The sequence below is a fragment of the Pholcus phalangioides genome, unplaced genomic scaffold (genome assembly GCF_987345545.1).
Source record: "Pholcus phalangioides strain wild (caught in Gottingen) unplaced genomic scaffold, Ppha-v1.0 ptg000009l_1, whole genome shotgun sequence".
Lineage (NCBI taxonomy): Eukaryota > Metazoa > Arthropoda > Arachnida > Araneae > Pholcidae > Pholcus > Pholcus phalangioides.
This window is the reverse complement of record NW_028301602.1, coordinates 24,724,811-24,742,267: the sequence shown is the minus strand read 5'-3', so window position 1 is coordinate 24,742,267 and position 17,457 is coordinate 24,724,811. Positions and strand designations below refer to the sequence as shown.

Here is a 17,457-nt window from a genome sequence, read left to right as displayed (position 1 = left end):
CGATATTTTTTTTATGTAAATAAATCAATTTGTTTTTATTTTATTTTTTTAAGTGAATCCAGCGATAATAGTTTTCGGGCATCTAATATTTTTAGTCCCATGCCTGACGAGGCATGTTAATTTTTGGAGATTTGTTCAGCCCTGATATATTCATCATAACGAACAGAGCCATTCTATGGAATATCAAGTAATTGCGTTGATCCTGCTGATGAAAATATAAAAAAAATTGAAGTTTTTAAATCGGCGAGAACCTTAAGTACGTCTCTGCTAACAGGAGCCTGAAGCAACCACTACTGCATGAAACTTCATCTGAAAAAATGACCAAGTTCTGAGCGAATCATGTAGACTGAAACGAATTTCGAGGTCAAAATATTTCTTGTAAGAATAGAAAGTTAATTTATCAAGTCAACGGAGATTTCAGAACAGACAAAATTTTAGCGTGATAAAAACCAATTGCAGTCACAAGGAAATTAAAAATCTTAAAGATTTAGTATAAAAATGTGATTCGCGCGCGCGCGATCGATAGAAAAATTCTTACACTATTAATTATATCGAATATATATATATATATTCATAAAATAACTAGTTAGATTAAACTTTTCTGATTTTGAATTCTTTTCTCATTATTTTGCTGTTCCCACCAGTTTGTCAAACTACAATTTTTACATTCTTCATTGAAGTTTTTTATTCGTAACAGCTTAGGTGATATTTTAAAATTATGCAAAAAATATAGCAACATGTGACCTGATTAAAACGACTTAAAAAAAAACGATCTCGTATCAAACACTATGCATTGCATGCACCTTTCCTTAAAAAAATCACTTAACAAGGAAGAGGAGCAAATTTCCACATTTTGTCAAAAAGTACTGATTTTAAGAAAACAAATTTTCAAATAGATCTCATATACGAATATGATGATAAATTTGCTAATATAGTGGGCGAAGCTAACACGTAATAACAAGGTTATAACATCAGGAAACATGGAGAGAAAAAGCGCCAATCGTGGAAGAAGAAGAAGAAGGCCGTCCTTCCCTTCTAACGGCATTTAACATTTTAGTTCATTTTGAAAAGGTCTGCAACCCTCTTCTGCGGAAAAGATTCACTTCCGTTGGGTGTTTGGCGCACTGTTTGGTGTAACTGGCCGTTACAAAAATGACACGTCACAACAATTCAAAACTTTAAGAATCCGTAATTATTCGTCCGATCCTATAGCATAAAACAAAGAACACTTTTCTATATTAGTTTTCACAAGGAATCGCAGAATCGCGTGTGTAATTATTGGGCGGTCGATATTATCCAGCCGGTATGTATTTACACATAAAACACAAGTGCTATGCTAATATGGAGAAATGAAAGTTTTTATCAAGTTTTTTTCGGCATACTGTGTAGTTTTTTCAATATGTGAGAATCCTTTCTGACATATTTTAATTGTAATGAACCTCAGAGCATTGAAATACGGAGAGCTTTTTCTTGAATTGATTTTAAAGGAATTAGGTGCTGTAAAATCCTTTTTTGTCGCTACAAACTTGTTCACAGATTATTGCAGCACGAACGAGAGCTTCACGGGCTCAAACAATGGACGATACCGCCCCTAGGGAGGGAACAATGCCACTAATCAGGTCAGTTGCATCTTCTGCAGAAGTTACAGATGGGATGGTACTACATGATACAAGATGCTATACATATAGGATCTTACAAGTTTGGTTTAGCCGAGAGCGCGATAAGGATTTATTTTTTCTGACAAGGTGAGGTCGATGAAGTAAATGAATAAAGAAGACCCCTCTACCACACAAACAACTTAAATCTGTTAATACTCACGACCACCATGAGGCATTTAAGACATGAATCGATGACAGAAATGACTGAAAGGCTACTTTTCGAAGCAAGGTATGCAAAGTAAATCTTGGAAATGTTGTAAACTGTAAATTCATTTGGGCCGCTATACACATGTTCCAATATATCTGATGCATGTGTGTAGCGATATTTATAACATTTATATACTGTAATTTTAAATACTTGATATACTGCATTTTATTTTATTGCATTGAAAAGCGTGAAAATATAGTTTCTGCGCAATTTATACCTTTATTCATATTATGTAACCTCAAAATTGTGCAAGGTTAGTTGTATCCGAGGTAGGTCCGGTCCACATTAGCTCGGATAATCGAGATCCTACTGCATTTATCGAGATGCTCAAAACTTATTATATTCAATAACTCCGGAATGATCCAACTTTCTAGTGACATAATGACACATAATTTGATTCATCGTCGTGACTCAAGAAAAAAAAATTCCAGAAGCTTCACTGAGTAGCTGTAAATTGCTAATCGCCAGGAACTGTCTTCCTTTTCCTAGTTCATACACGCCCATTTTCTCTACACTCTACAATAGGTTACCCGTGAAAACGAAAGCAGATTCCTATCTTGCATTTATTCTTACATCAAGGGCTACTTAAGAAGTTAAGGCTCATAATGTCTCAGGAACTCAAACCCTCAGCTCATTATTATATTTTTTCCGCACGTACACGTATAAAACTTGCATATCCGGTATTATTTTGTTTTACTTTTGAAAAACTGAATATAGATTACTTATTTTCCAAAGTTAATATCCTTGACATTGACGACGACTTTTGACCGGAAACTGGTTGCGTAGTTTCTTTGTTCTTTTTGTTAATTTTTTTACCATTAGCTATTCTCTGTATATGGAAGAATCCCCTTGGGCATCAGAAATTGTTTCCCGATTACACTTGCGCTGTGAAATAACATCATTTTTCTCTCTTCGACAAACGCAGGTGCTTAAATTCTTTTGGTATGCAGAGTTTCTTCCTTTATTTATACGTCCATTTTAAGTCGTAGTCTCTTTCGATTTAGGAAAAAGAAGATTATTCGTAGACACTTATGACGAAATAATGACGTCGTGAGACATTGAAATTTCTTGTCGTTAAGCCCCCGATGTCAAAAAATTGATTATGTGTCAGGGTTTCCTGTATTGTATGCAACACACGCATTAAAAAAGTAATGATGAGAATAAGAATGTGAAACGCAAATTATAGATTTCCCTCGGTGAAGTTATTCCATTCTCTGGCGAATTTCTCCCCAAGCAGAAGAGTTGATGGAACTTTGAGAAACTCGTTTGGAATACCCTTGGTAGCGAAAACAATTGCGCAAGGACAGAACCTTACCCAGCAGTAGATACAGTATAGGATTCGATTCCGTCATGAGTTTTACCACCGCTATAACGACGGTGGCTACCCTTATCGTTGGGATATCTTTGTTGTTGAATTTTGAACTTGTATTATGCAAGCCGAACAATTGGTTGTCGATGTATCCGTTAAATGAAGAATTACCTGTCGGGGAAAGGCATCCATTTGGAGTATTCATCAGTAAACAATCGCGACCACCCGTCATTATCAATCGGAAAGGTATCTCATACTCTTTAGCTTGCCTCGCGACTAATGCATGCATTTGCAACAGACCATCCGAGAGAAAGTGTTGCAGGGGTTACATGTATCACAAAAGATCTGGAAGATGTCGGAGGTTGTCTGGGTAAGTATCAACTTTTCATTACCAACATTAAATATACGAATTTTTGGACAAAATTTCAGACTTCTTGGAGGCATATTACAATTTTTGCACAGAAAGAATTTTGAAGTTTTTTTCTTTGTTTTCTTAGTGTTCCACACGCTCTTTCAAAGACACGTAGGTGTCTGTAAAGAAGAGACAGACTAAACATTTTGGCATGAATATATATCTTCACAATGAAATTGGTTGCGAATTTAAACTCTCATGAGAAAAAATTGAGTTCCCTATCATCTAAGAAGTAAAGATCTCTTCAATAGAAAGTACATAGTATTTTTCCATGCGGCATTGCAATTCAAGTTAATAAGTGCCAATAGACACTTATATTTCTCGGTAAACGAGCAATCTATTTTAATTTTCGAGATCAGACTGATAGTTTGTATAGAGTTTTCGAAATATCACCGCAACATTTATGTGCCTATCTTATTCCATACCTCTTACCGTATACAATGTACTCCAAGTACGAGTGTACAATTATGAAGTCTTACGTACAATTGAAGAAACTAGTTTAACCTTCGAGTTGCAAAAAAAAAAAATAGTGTTCTAGACTTTGATACAAGCAACCCCGTATCAAGAGCAATCATGTTCTCTAGAGGCAACAGAAAGGAAGAATCTACCATGAGCTTTTTTAGTCTCCCCCTGACCTTGCTAATTCGAGACAGTAGGTCAGTTTGTTTTTTCGTTGCTGTTTGCAGCGTAATAGTTTATGGACATTCAAATATTTCTCCTAATGATGCAACCGCTGCTTTAATTAATTTCACGATATTTTTGTGGATTATTATTTATTTTCTTTACCGTCACCATACTGCTATGATGGCGACAGATGATAATCCGCGTAGATGATAGATCAGATGGTCTATAGCAGTGTTTCTAAACCTATGTAGTACTTTGTAGGGGGGGGGGGAATATTAATTTTTATGAGTTGTTGCTCTGTCCTTCTGAAGCGAACAGAAAAAAAAATCAGTTTCTAAGTGCAATATTCGTTAAGATATTTGAATTCAAATATCAGGGAAATGATATGAAAGAACGGCAAAAACCAAGAGACAATGCTCTTCTCTCTCGTCTATGCTGTTCTTTCCCAAGTTTTCTGAGAATTTTCGATTGGAATATCTCAGCGAATATTTCACTTAGAAACTTGGATTTTTTTTGGCCGCAATAGAGACAGAGCAGCAACTTTCTTACTGGAAGTTAGAAGACAGGATAGCCGTAAAAATTTAGATTTTTTTTTTATTTTGTTTCACACTGTATTTTCACTCTCAAAATTGGTAAAAAGTAATTTTTGAACGCGTTTTGAGCATTTTATAAACTGGAATCACACCTCTACGACTGACGGTTGATGAGATGTAGGCCGCATAAGCATTTCCAGAACACCCTGTACATACACTCACTTAATGAACTGATCTGTCATTTTCTGATTTCTTATTCGAACCTTCATGTTAGGAGCCTCTAAAAAAATGAAATAAAGCATTCTAAACATTATGAATAACTAGCATTACCATGAAATATTTTGTGGGTTTTTTTTAATATCAATTTTTGTTCTTTTTATACTCGGTACACCCACAATTCTTTAAATTTTGAATGAAAATAATTTTGATTTCAAAAAATTAATTTTTTTTTCACTAATTTGTTTTACTTTATTTTCCCCTCTCTTTGCTTGTAGTGTAAATTCCAAAACTAAGCCAACAAAAATCTGTAATATACTTGTCACTGTTAAACTGGTTGGGTAATTTCTTCACTAAGCAACTATACACTGTAAACAAGTGTTCGTGTTTCCCAATCTTTCTGCTGTCATATACCCCCCGTAGTGGATATCAATTCAACCCCCTCAAATAAAATCCTAATTGTATTGTTTGATAATTTACATGTTGGGGGCGCTTTGATTCATGGGCGCGGTAGCCCAGGTCGATACTCGCCTGAAGTACCAAAGGATGTTTAGAAGTGTCGCGAGTTCGATACCCTGTTCGTCCTTGTCAGGAACTTTCCTGACACCGGGGTACAACATAAACGGTGACATGAACGCAGTAAAAGATTGCTACCGCAGGGAGTCCCACATTGAGGGGGGGGGGTCGTGCACCAACCTCTTGGTGAATATTAAAATAAGGCTGCCGTTCGGAATCGGTAATAAATTGTAGGTCCCGGTCTAACCCTCGTGTGCAAAAAATGACCATGGTGCGACGAAAAATAATTAAATGATAATTTAGAGGACAAGGGTGTACCGTATAAAAATTTAGATTTTTTTTTTATTTTTTGAAACTGTATTTTCACTCTCAAAACTGGTACAGGGTAATTTTTGAACGTCTTCTAAACATCTTTTTTAAATTGGAATCATATTTCTACCACGGAAGGTTGATGAGCTACAGGCCGCATTAGCACTTACAGAACACCCTGTATACGGTGTTCATTTATTTTGAGTTCCGTTCTATTGCCATTGTTTTCAAGTGAAAACGATTTGATATACATGATGCTCAAGAGATCGGAGAAAATTATCAGAAAAAAACAGGATTTATATTGTTACAAATTAAATATATAGATCCCATGGGACCGGAGAGTAATATCGTCATATACTGTCGATTATCATTTTAAAGGGTATCGACATACGGGGGGGTGTGTCAATATATTTTCAGTAGAATTTCGTACACGTACAGGGATTTTTTTTTTCCGTGCTGCATTTGCTGACTAATTTGTGAAGTGATCACGCACAGTATATTGATCACAAATATTCATGAAAAGTAATTCATCTGAACCATTTTAACCTTGATTTTAATAATAAGCGTTTTTAAAGAAAATTAAAATTTGAATATTGCAATAAGAAATCAAATTGGAAAATTAAAAACGGAAATCTGTGATCGATGAAACTTGTGGAAAACTGTTTAATGTAATTATAAATTTTAAAGATTGAAAAAATATATAATGAATATTTGTTCGTGCGAAAATTATAACTATGGTGAGAAGAAGAGATTTCATGAGAATTGAAACGAAAGAGAAGAAAAAGGAATTGATGAATGTGAATTAATAATTGAAATGAAAGAGAGAGAGATAAATTGATGACTGAAATGAAAGATAAATTGATGGTTGAAATGAAAGATAAATTGATGGTTGAAAAGAAAGATGAATTAATAATTGAAATGTTGCTAATTGAAAAATTGATTGATAAATTACCGATTTCGCATGAAAGACGAATTACCGATTTCGCATGAAAGACGAATTACCGATTTCGCATGAAAGACGAATTACCGATTTCGCATGAAAGACGAATTACCGATTTCGCATGAAAGACGAATTACCGATTTCGCATGAAAGACGAATTACCGATTTCGCATGAAAGACGAATTACCGATTTCGCATAAATTCGATAAATTACCGATTCGGAATGGAAGAGTAAATTACAGATTTCGGATGAAGAATAAATTACCAATTTCGAATGAAAGCTAAGTTATTGATTTCGAATGAAAGATAAGTTACCGATTTCGAGTGGAAAGATAATTCGAATGAAGACGAAGGATAAAATGAATAAAAATAACGATGAAATGTCGATGAATTTAAATGTGAATTACTGATGAATGCGATAAACAGTGAATGATGATGAAGCTCAACCGATGAGAAAAACTAGAAAAAAAGGGAAAAACGAGAAATAAAGATTGAAGAATAATTGACGAAAGAAAACATAAAAAGTGATGGAAGAAAAGGAAAGACAATTGACAAACAAATACATGTGAGGAAAAGAAATACTTAAATAAAAATGAATGAAATCGATCAAAACAACAAGACGTGAATTTAGAAATGAGAACGAATGAAAGCTAATGAATAAAAACTTAAGAATCAAAAACTGAAAGAAGAGAGATCGAACGATATATAAAATTAAATTTGACTTTTTATTAAACATTTATCCAAAGTTTTTTGGCTTTTTTTTTCCTGAAAATGTAAATTATAATGATCAAAAGGTGATCTGGTAAATTTGAATGATCTCTTCTCATTATTTTTCTTCGATTTTGCTTTTTAAATAGCAATAATAAGTTGTTCTAATTCAGAAACAGGTTGCTGCAGCTTCTCTTCTCATGTACGTATAATTGCTTGATCACGTATTTCCTCTGTAGTACACATGTAAGATATTTTCGTTTTAACCAACATGTATGACCAAGAGTTTTATAAACGTCAGCTTCAGTTGAAGAGTTTATTTTCGGTTTGAGGAAACTGGTTTTTTCAAGCTCTTTACATTAATACCCCTCCCCCCCCTTCCCCATTTGGATACCAGGATCAATCATTTCTCTTGCTAGCAGACCACAGAAAAGATTCACCATGAGCTGTTTCAGAAACTACGCAGTTCTCGCCGCTGTTATCGTCATTATTCCGTTGATGTTTTCGGTAGAAATAGTTACTGGAAATTCGAATATTTCTTACATTACGGGACCCGTGGTCTCAGTTGATTTCAAGAAGGAGCAAGGGATAACACTTCTCGTAAACGGTAGAAGCGGGAATCCCAAGGTCGTTAAACACAATCATAGACAGAAAAGACAACGTAGTCCAATGCCGTGTCTTCGTGGATACAAAAGGCATCCATCGAGAGGATGCGTTCGAAAAAATTAAAGGTAAGTGTAATTGTGTCATACAGGTCTCGAAAAATGTATGTGGATTTAATATCGAAAGATTGCTTTGAAAGCTGCGTTTTGAGGATCAGTTGCAGGTAAACCTGGCTTCAAATGATTTCAAACGACTATAAAGTGATCTAAAAGTCAATTTAAGAAATCCCAACCGGCGAAATTTGACCTGGAGTGTAATTTGGAAGCTCATTTTCAGGATTAAAATCAAAAATGTGACATAGTTTTAAAGATCTGTTGGATTTTGAGACATACTCAGAAATCAACAACGAAATAACAAATCAATGGAGAAGTAAAAAATTCCTAATGCATTTCGACACACTATAGGTGTGGTCTTTAAAGGAAAAATATAACTACTGTCATGCTGACTGGGTATTCCACTTGGATTGGCAACCAAATCTTTACTCCCGGTAGATCAGCGAAAAAAAATACGTCTGTTCACGTCAAACGTTGGGTCTTCTAAACGTTACATGTCTTCGTAGTCGGAATAAACGAATGGTAAGGCCTTCATTCTGACCACGACGTTTGGCGTGAATGAACAGATGTATTTTTTCCGCTGAGCAACCGGGAGTTGAGCTGTGGTAAGCAGCCCAAGTGGGATCCTCTGTCAGCGTGATAGTAGTTACATTTTTCTTCTGTAAACGGCACCCATAGTCTGCCGAAATGCATTGGGAACTTGTACTTTTCCATGTATTTGCTTTTTTCGTTTGTGATCTTACTTACGTTGAATTCCATTCACGTTACGCGGTATTTTTACGGAATCAATCATAAACAAGATCCATAAAGTTTGGTACAGGTATTCGCGATTGCAATATTTTTTGGATGTTCTGCTTTTTTTCCCCTTAATAAACGTGATATACCGATTTCTTTAGAATCACTCTATTGTTTTTTGTTTTTTTCTGTATTTAAGTAATCGATGGAAATTTTTAGAAGCATTAAGATGTTTTCAGCGGATATATCGCATCATTTCGAAGAAATTTTAGTTTTCCTGTTTCCCCTTCCACATCATGCTTTTTCCATCGTTTGGTTCGATGTACGCTGAACAGTTTGACTGTTGATAAAAAAGTTGAGGAAATCACGTAGAAACTGTGTTTTACATAATCATTTTTTTTAATGAGTCGTTGATTTTTCTCAATCGTTTGTCAGTCTATGAGCTCCTTTTCTTTCACATATTTTTCTGTCAGCCTAAAATCCATAAAAATAACTCTTTTGGAAGTAATGAAGTGCTGAGGACCCGTTCTTCTTCCGATGTTTCCACAACCTCACTTTCATTATATGAGGTTATCGTAGCAGTCAAAAAAATTATCCCTTTTCCTCAAGTATGTATCTACCATAAGATACGACAACCATGGGAAACTACAGTGCCTCAAAATTTCTCACTGTGCTAATCGTTTGTGGTTTATTGTTGTCAGTAGTAAGACTTGTTTCAGGCAAATCGAAGCTTTTGTTATCAGATGGAGTTGCTGATTCTTTTGGCTCGCTCTTGGAACAGTGGAAGGCACCATCCATTGACAGTAGTGATATTTTTTATACAGGTAAACGAGTCTTGCGGGTGAAACGTTCACCTCAAAGACGAAGTCACAAAGGACGAAGGAAGTGGATGACCCCTATCCATATTAAAGGTCGCGCATATTCTCTGGGATGCTTTTTCAAATCATGCCGCGGATGACAACTTGGATGCACGGTATATACGGCGAAAGATCGAATCGATACGGAAGAGCTTCTGGGTAAATTTTTTTTCTTCTAAAATTCAAGTATATTAAAAGCAAGTTTTCGGTTTTTAGTTATGTTCTATAAGGAAAACAATAGAGAGCATCGGTTTGGTAATTTTTATCAAGTAATATATATATTTCTTTAGAGGCCGGGAATCGATGAAATTTTTAACTAATTAATCGAAAAATTTTGATCTATCAATCGTCTGAGTAATAGATTATTTTCAAATGCCAACCATTTGTAACAAACGTAGTATTGGTAACAAATATTAGAGGATGCTATAAAAATATATTTTATTTATTTCTCGCCCCTATTCTTCAGATATGAAAAAATGTGGAATCAAAAGACCGCACTCTTGAAGCAATTTAGTATATACATATAAATATGTATATATATATATATATATATATAGCCTGATCCTAAGTAAGTTTTTTGCCGCCTGGCAGTTGAGTGGTTAGGGAGCTAGCCTCTCACTGTGGTCTGGGTTCGAATCCCGGTTCGGGCACATGGATATTTACTGAAACTAACAAATTCTCTGGACGGATTATGTTGATCCCTTGGGAAATACATGAGGATCACGTTATTAAAAAAATAGTTTCCCCTATTTTGAGTAGTTTTTCTCACAAACTGCTTATCCGAGCACAGCCAAATTAGTATTATTATTAGTATATTTTAATGTTACCATGGGAGAAATATTTATGAAATAAAAAAAATAGTTCAATTTTCAACCATCAGATGAAAAATTGGTGCTTTTTTATTGAATTTTTCTTCTTCCCCATGGACCATATAGCGTAAGACCCATGTAGCGCCCATTCTAGTAGACGTATTCATAGTTTTATATACGCCTTATGGACCATGAAAAACTATAAAAATTCAATAAAGAAGTGATCCTTTTTCATCTGGTGGTCGAAAATTGAACCATTCTTGTATATTTCACATATCTCTTTCCCATGGTCTCATTAAGATATCCTAAAAATTTCGCTGCATTCGGATAAGCAGTTTTTGAGAAAAAACTACTACGGAAACTTTAATTATAATCACCCTGTATTTATATAATTAAAAATTCCGTTAGATACTGTAAGAAAATATCTAAGGCGTGCTTTTGCTCATAAATGTAAGACGTAAACCCATGCTTTCCGGAATACGAAAACTGTTGTTCCCATTGGAGACAATAAATTTCGGCCTCGTCTCCTAAAACTCTCATCAAACCCAATATGAAATTAAAGTCATCACCAGTTTTCGTTGAATCGACTTGCATTTCACGATGCTGAAAAAGTAAATATGAAAGTATTTATTAAACACTTTTCTCTCTTTTCTTGTCGTCATTTAATAGAAAATTTTATGCATAGAAATATTATGCAATATATCTAATTGGTTTCATCAAATAAATCAACCTAATTTACAAAATTTCAATGAAAATATGAACCGAAATTAAATCGGAATGATTAACTCAACTAAAAATTTCGAACAACGATTATAAATTGATCAATAACTGACCCAATTGATCTGACCCAACCTTCTTTTTTTCCCCACTTTTACTGATCGAGTTTTATTTCATTTCCGATGTAAGCAAATTCACGAAAAGAACTCGTTTCTTGGAAGTTAGGAGGAAAAGCTACCAACTTTATCGGTAGATATACAGATTTCCGTTGCATTTCTATTAGATATTATCGTATATTCAGAAAGTTATTCCGCCCTTTCTAAAGTAGACATCGGAAGAGATGGCAACCACGACAAACAACAACAGTGCTCCAGCATTTCTTGCCGTTCTAATCGTTTACGTTTTGTTACTGTCATCGGTGGTATTAGTTTCGTGCAAACCGAAACCTTCGTTATCAGACGCAGTCGGTGATTCTTCTGGCTCGCATTTAGAACAACGGCAAGTGCCATTTATTGGTGGTAACGCGATTATTTATACAGATAAACGAACAGTTAGAATGGAACGTTCTCCTCAAAGACCAAAATATGGAGGAAGAAGGAGGAAGACACCACCTAAAGGAGGCCGTCCATATTCTCTTAGCTGTTTTCTTAGATCATGCCGGGGATAACCACATCGATACACTACGTAAACCTTGAAAGACCGATCTGATACCGGACAATTTTTAGGTAAAATTTATCGGGGTTTTTTTTTTCGATTGAAGATAAATGTCTGGTTTTACATGTTTTTTTAAAAAGAAGAAAGAAAAGAAAAATCAGAGCATATTAGTTGAGTGACTGTTTTTTTATCAAGTCCTTTATTATTATAATTATTTTCATAAAACCCATTGATTATCCAAATAAAAAGAATCTGGGAGTAAGTGCGGAGGCACTATCTACTTTATAGATAAAAAGGTGCTGATTTCTGTCACCTTCATATTAGATATTATCATACGTTGGAAAAGTTATCCGTTTCTTTCTGAAATAGACATAATAAGAGATTACTACCACGAGTAACTACGCTACTACAGTAATTCTGAGTAGTGTAATCATTTGTGTTTTGCTGTTGTCATCGGTGGTACTAGTTTCGTGAAAACAGAAAGCATTTGTTATGACACAAAAGTGTTGATTCTTTTGGCTCTTATTTGGAACAACGGAAAGCATTATTAACTGGTGTTAACGAGTTTTTTACACAGATTAAACGAATCGTTAGAATGAAAAGTTCTCCTCAAAGACCAAATTCTGGAGGAAAAAGCCACATAAGAAAGGCCGCTCATATTCCCTTCGGTGCACTTTTAGATCATGGCGGAGATGACCACTTGATTATATAATCGAATTGATGCTGGAGTGTTTCTGGGTAAATCTACCGTTATTTCCTCAATTTAGGACAAGTTTCTATTTTTATGACGAAGCAAACAATTAGAGCATAAGTTTTGGTAAATGTTTATTATCAAGTCTCCTCTATTGTAATTCATTACATTTTGAATACTCTAGTTTTATTTTACTTTCGATGTATTCGAATCCATGGTAAAGAACTCGTTTATTCAGGGTCATAAAGAGGAACTAGGAGTAAATATGGAGATGAGGTGCTACCTACTGTAATTATAAATAGAGGGAGATTTGCCCCTTAAACGCATTTCTATTAGATATAAATCATAGCGTTCAGAAAAAGTACATTCATCTTTCCGGAATAGCCATCACAAGAGATGGCAACCAAGAGAAATTACAGAGCTTCAGCATTTCTCGCCGTTCTAATCGCTTGTGTTTTCATGCTGTTGTCGGTGGTTCTATAGTTCTATCGTTCTAAACTGATAACTTCGATATCGGGCACAGTCGATGATTCTTCTGGCTATCATTTGAAAGAACGATGCTTTGTTAAATCATGGATATACAAAGACGAAAGATCGAATGGATGCTGGAGAGTTTCTGAAAAAAAATCTGCCGTTTTTCCTCAATTCAAGATAAATTTTTAGTTTTACGTATGCTGTTTTAGGGAAAAATGGAGCAACAGAGTTTTTAGTAACCGTTATCAAGAAGTGGTTTTTTTTTCTTGTTTTTTTTCGCACTCTCGATCGTTGAAATTTGTTTCACTTCTCTATGTAAACAGCGAAGAGAACTCGTTTCTACAAGGTAAAGAAAAGAAGCTAGGAATTCTCTCCCTTTCTCATGTGTAGAGGTACTGCTTTCTTCATAGACACAGGTTTCACCTTACTATATCGCCGCGTTAAAAACGTTTAGTCCTCTTCCTGAAATAGACATCAGCAGAGATGGTGACCGCGAGAAATTACAGTGCCTTTGCACTTTTAACCGTTCTCATCGTTTGCGTTGTGTTGCTGTCATCGGCGGTATTAGTTTCGTGCAAACCGAAACCATCGTTATCAGATGCGGTCGTTGCTTCTTTGGGCTCTCATTTGGAACAACGGAAAGCACTATTTATTGGTGGTAGCGAGACAATTTTTACTGATAAACGAATCGTTAGGATGAAACGTTCTCCTCAAAGACCAAAATATGGACAAGGTACGAGGAAGCCACATCGCGGAGGTCGCCCATACTCTCTTCGGTGCTTTGTTAAATCATGTCGTGGATGACCACATGGACATACAGTATACGCTTCTATATATCGAATCGATGCCTAGGAGTTTCCGGGTGAATATGCCGTTTTATCTTAATTCTAAAAAGAAAGATAGTAAATAAAATATAATAATAAAATAAAATAATAATAATTAAATAAAATAATAATAAATAAATAAATAATAATAATGATGCAAATCAAGACTCACAACAAGCGGATTGCTCAGTGCTACTTGGCTGAAAAAGATGCCCATAAAAATATGGATGTCAAATATAAACTTAATAATATAAACATAATACAACAACCCAATATATCACGAAAAGGACAAACTAATAATTAATAATATATAATATAATATTTTTTTAGGAAACAAAATTGAGCATTTTTTTTCGTCGACTGCCATTAAATAATATTTTTTTCTTTGAATCGTCTAATCACGGTAATTATATTAATTTGTTTTCAGTGGAATAAATTAATAACACCGGCTTTTCTTCTACCTTACTGCGTGCCCGCGTGGGTCGTTCCCTCCTCGTTGCTGATACCATTTTGGACTGAGCCTTGCAAGGCTCTGTGATGTTTTACGCAAGTAGTTAAAATATTGTTATTTTCTGTTATAATGTTTTTGTTTGATTTTTCTTTTTTTTTGTCTTCACCGACCGGAATTTTGTTTTCGACATGACTGCACCCTCCGGGGCATTGAGCTTACATCGTTAATGTGACAGAGTATGGTCGTGCTTGGTTTGTTCAGTTCAGCATCATCTTTCAACCGTTTCTGTAACAAAGGAGAAATCGATAAATAACCTGAAAAATGTCTTTTTTTTTTGTGAAATAGGCTCCCTTCTGATTTTAAACAGATGCAAAGATAGGGATAGAAAAATGTTTCCCATTGAGAAAAAAAAAATCAGCTTTACAAAATATCAGAGTTTGTCATTTGCTGGAATAAAAAGCTCCCTAGACAAAGCAAGTTATCTCGTCAATGCCGGTGAGAGTGTTAATCTGCTAGCATTTTCCATTTCAAACGCGGATAGTCTAATTCTTTCCGGTAGTAAAATAATGAAGTATTTTCGAATACATCATAAGTTTCAAATTATAAAGTTCCCGTATTTATATGAACCGACACATTGAATACAATAGAACCCCATTATAAAGGACAGTTAAAAAAATGTAATAGTAATAATCAAGAATATATGAATGCTTATTTTTTATCTATATAATAAATTATGCTTATTTTTATCTGACGAGTTTAAAATCCACTTTAAGCATTTAAAAAGTATTAATTTGTTTAAAAAACATTTCAAATCAATCATGGATGCGCTGCATGACTCGTACTGCTCGCTAGTCGGAAAAATTAAGACTGATGCAGTGTATACGCGCGCACACATCTTTTTGAATCAAACCTACATTCAGTGGCGTCGGACCAGAGGGTGCTGTGGGTGCTCGAGCACCCACGGAAGTTTGTAGAACGGGTCCGAGCACCCACAGAATCGATTCAAAAATCGAAATTTCCTACATGAATCTCAAGACGGGCACCCACAGGTTCGAAACACTTCCGACGCCCCTGCCTACATTGATGACTTTTTATTTTATGTATAATAAACACTTTTATAGATAACTACTATACTTTAATTGATGCTCACCCTGTTGCATTACGCATCTATAAGAATTATTTGTTAATAAACCGGACTTTCGTTAAAACTGACAAACTTTGCCCTGTTTGTACGTTATATAATGAAGTTCTACCTTTCTTCAACACATTCTAATTTTATTTTTTGAAATAAGTTTTTCTTCAAGTTTGATATCCAGAAAGAGATGAATGCGCTAGGGCTACAATTTTCGACAATGTTTCCATTAAAGTAAACTTTGCTTGCTGAATGATGCATTTTCGTAAAATTCATTTGATCTAGTCCTGATCCTGTTTGCGTCGCAAATTATTATTTCACAATCAGGAATAGGAAAAAACCCATCCTTTATATGTTTTTAGTCCTACTTTAAAATTTAACGTAATAACTTAGTGAAAATAATCAACGAATCTCAACCAGTTTTCTCTACATAAAAAAAATTGTCTCGATGCTGTAAACAATGCACATAATGCTATGTAAGACTCTTCAAAATGCTGCATTTTTATCCAATAAATCTATTTGTTGTATTAAATATTATTATTATGCAGTCGATTTGTTTTGGAAGTCATGCAGAACTGTGTTAGATTATATACAAGGATGCTCAGTAATGTTATCTAATAAAAACTTCCTCCCGTCGCCATCAAAGAATTGTCAATATATGTATGTTTTGGCAATAAACTTTAATGACAAATTCATTTTCCCTTCATTAGTATAATATTTAGGTGTACGGAGTACAGTCAAACCTCGTTAGTGCGTCATCCGGTTAACAAGTCACTCCGCTTACCGGGTCACTTTTTGGAAGTTATAATTGTCCTCAGGTAGGAATTTGCACAGCTATGGCTTACTCCGTTTAACGAGTCACCCCGCTTACTAAGTCATAGTTTTGCTCTCCGAAGAGTGACTCATTAACGAGGTTTGACTGTATTTCATGATGATCCGGAAAATATGAATTAATAAAATTTTTTTAATAAATTAAAGAAATAATAATATTCTACAGTTGATTTCAAAATAAGAGTAAAAATTAAAGAATAAATATTGGAAAAATAAAGTTCAATTTGTCTGTGATAGCAGCACTTCCACGAAATGGAGAAAAAAATGGAATTTTTATTCAGAATGTCATCTTATAAAATTTCTGCTTTTCTCTATTTTTCAAAAAGGATTTCGGCTTCAAAGCTAGAAATTTTAAAATTTGAATGAAAATTTGCTTATACATCGGTGATAGAAAGCAATAATTTATATATTTTTTTTATGTCCTGTGAAAAGTCGATTATTTTAGCTAATGATTTATTTAAATTCAGGAACTGTTATCTAAGCGAATTTTCATTCAATCGTTACAAAATGAATTTCTTTCGGTATACGTGAGGATCAAGTTATAAATTTTTTTAATTTTTTTTTTATAATAGAGAACGACACAAATTTAACTATGATCGAACCTTTTTTCTATCGGGGGGGGGGGGGAGGAATCTAAAAATTCCAATTTTAATATATTTTCCCTATTATTATTTTACGAAGATGTCACCATCACTGAATTTCCCTTTTTCTGCTGATATTTTTGTCATATTTTACGTTAATTTCGGAAATAATAAAATTTCTGTACCTTTTTGACACGTTTTGTTAAACATCGCGTAAACTTTTTTTGTGTTAGACGGTATTTATGAGGAAATAAGTGCGTGCACAATCTGTTCTCATATTAATATTATTTTCATTTTTATTACAGGTATATCTGATGAATTCAAACTAATCTACGCATAGCTATGCGATTTTCATGAAGCCATTGGATAACAGTAGAAAGAATTATTTGAAAATACTTGCTCTCACTGATATAGTTCCAAGATGTTAATAAATTTTTCGTCACGTTGCATGATTCGGATGAATAATTTAGTCAGAAGATATATTCTTCAAAATAAACATTATATTGGTGACAGTAAAGATTTATTTTCTAATTTTTGAGAGTCATTTCTGTT

General features: G+C 34.4%; 1 protein-coding gene across 4 annotated transcripts; it reads left to right on the top strand.

Moving 5' to 3' along the window:
• Window positions 1-2,802: 2,802 nt before the first annotated feature.
• Window positions 2,803-17,436, top strand: LOC149082589 (uncharacterized). Of its 4 annotated transcripts, none has more exons than XM_089235849.1 (2): window positions 2,803-3,545; window positions 17,211-17,436. In XM_089235849.1, the coding sequence occupies exons 1-2, from the start codon at window positions 3,217-3,219 to the stop codon at window positions 17,218-17,220; spliced, it is 339 nt and encodes a 112-aa protein (XP_089091975.1). In that variant the 5' UTR covers window positions 2,803-3,216; the 3' UTR covers window positions 17,221-17,436. The 4 variants fall into 4 exon arrangements, 1 of the variants encoding a protein (XP_089091975.1); XR_016193183.1 differs by lacking the exon at window positions 2,803-3,545 and adding an exon at window positions 7,736-8,164; XR_016193184.1 differs by lacking the exon at window positions 2,803-3,545 and adding an exon at window positions 11,338-11,992.
• Window positions 17,437-17,457: the final 21 nt, after the last annotated feature.

Coding starts and splice junctions, on each gene's coding strand:
- LOC149082589 (XM_089235849.1), top strand. CDS start 3,217: ATGAGTTTTACCACCGCTATAACGACGGTGGCTACCCTTATCGTTGGG.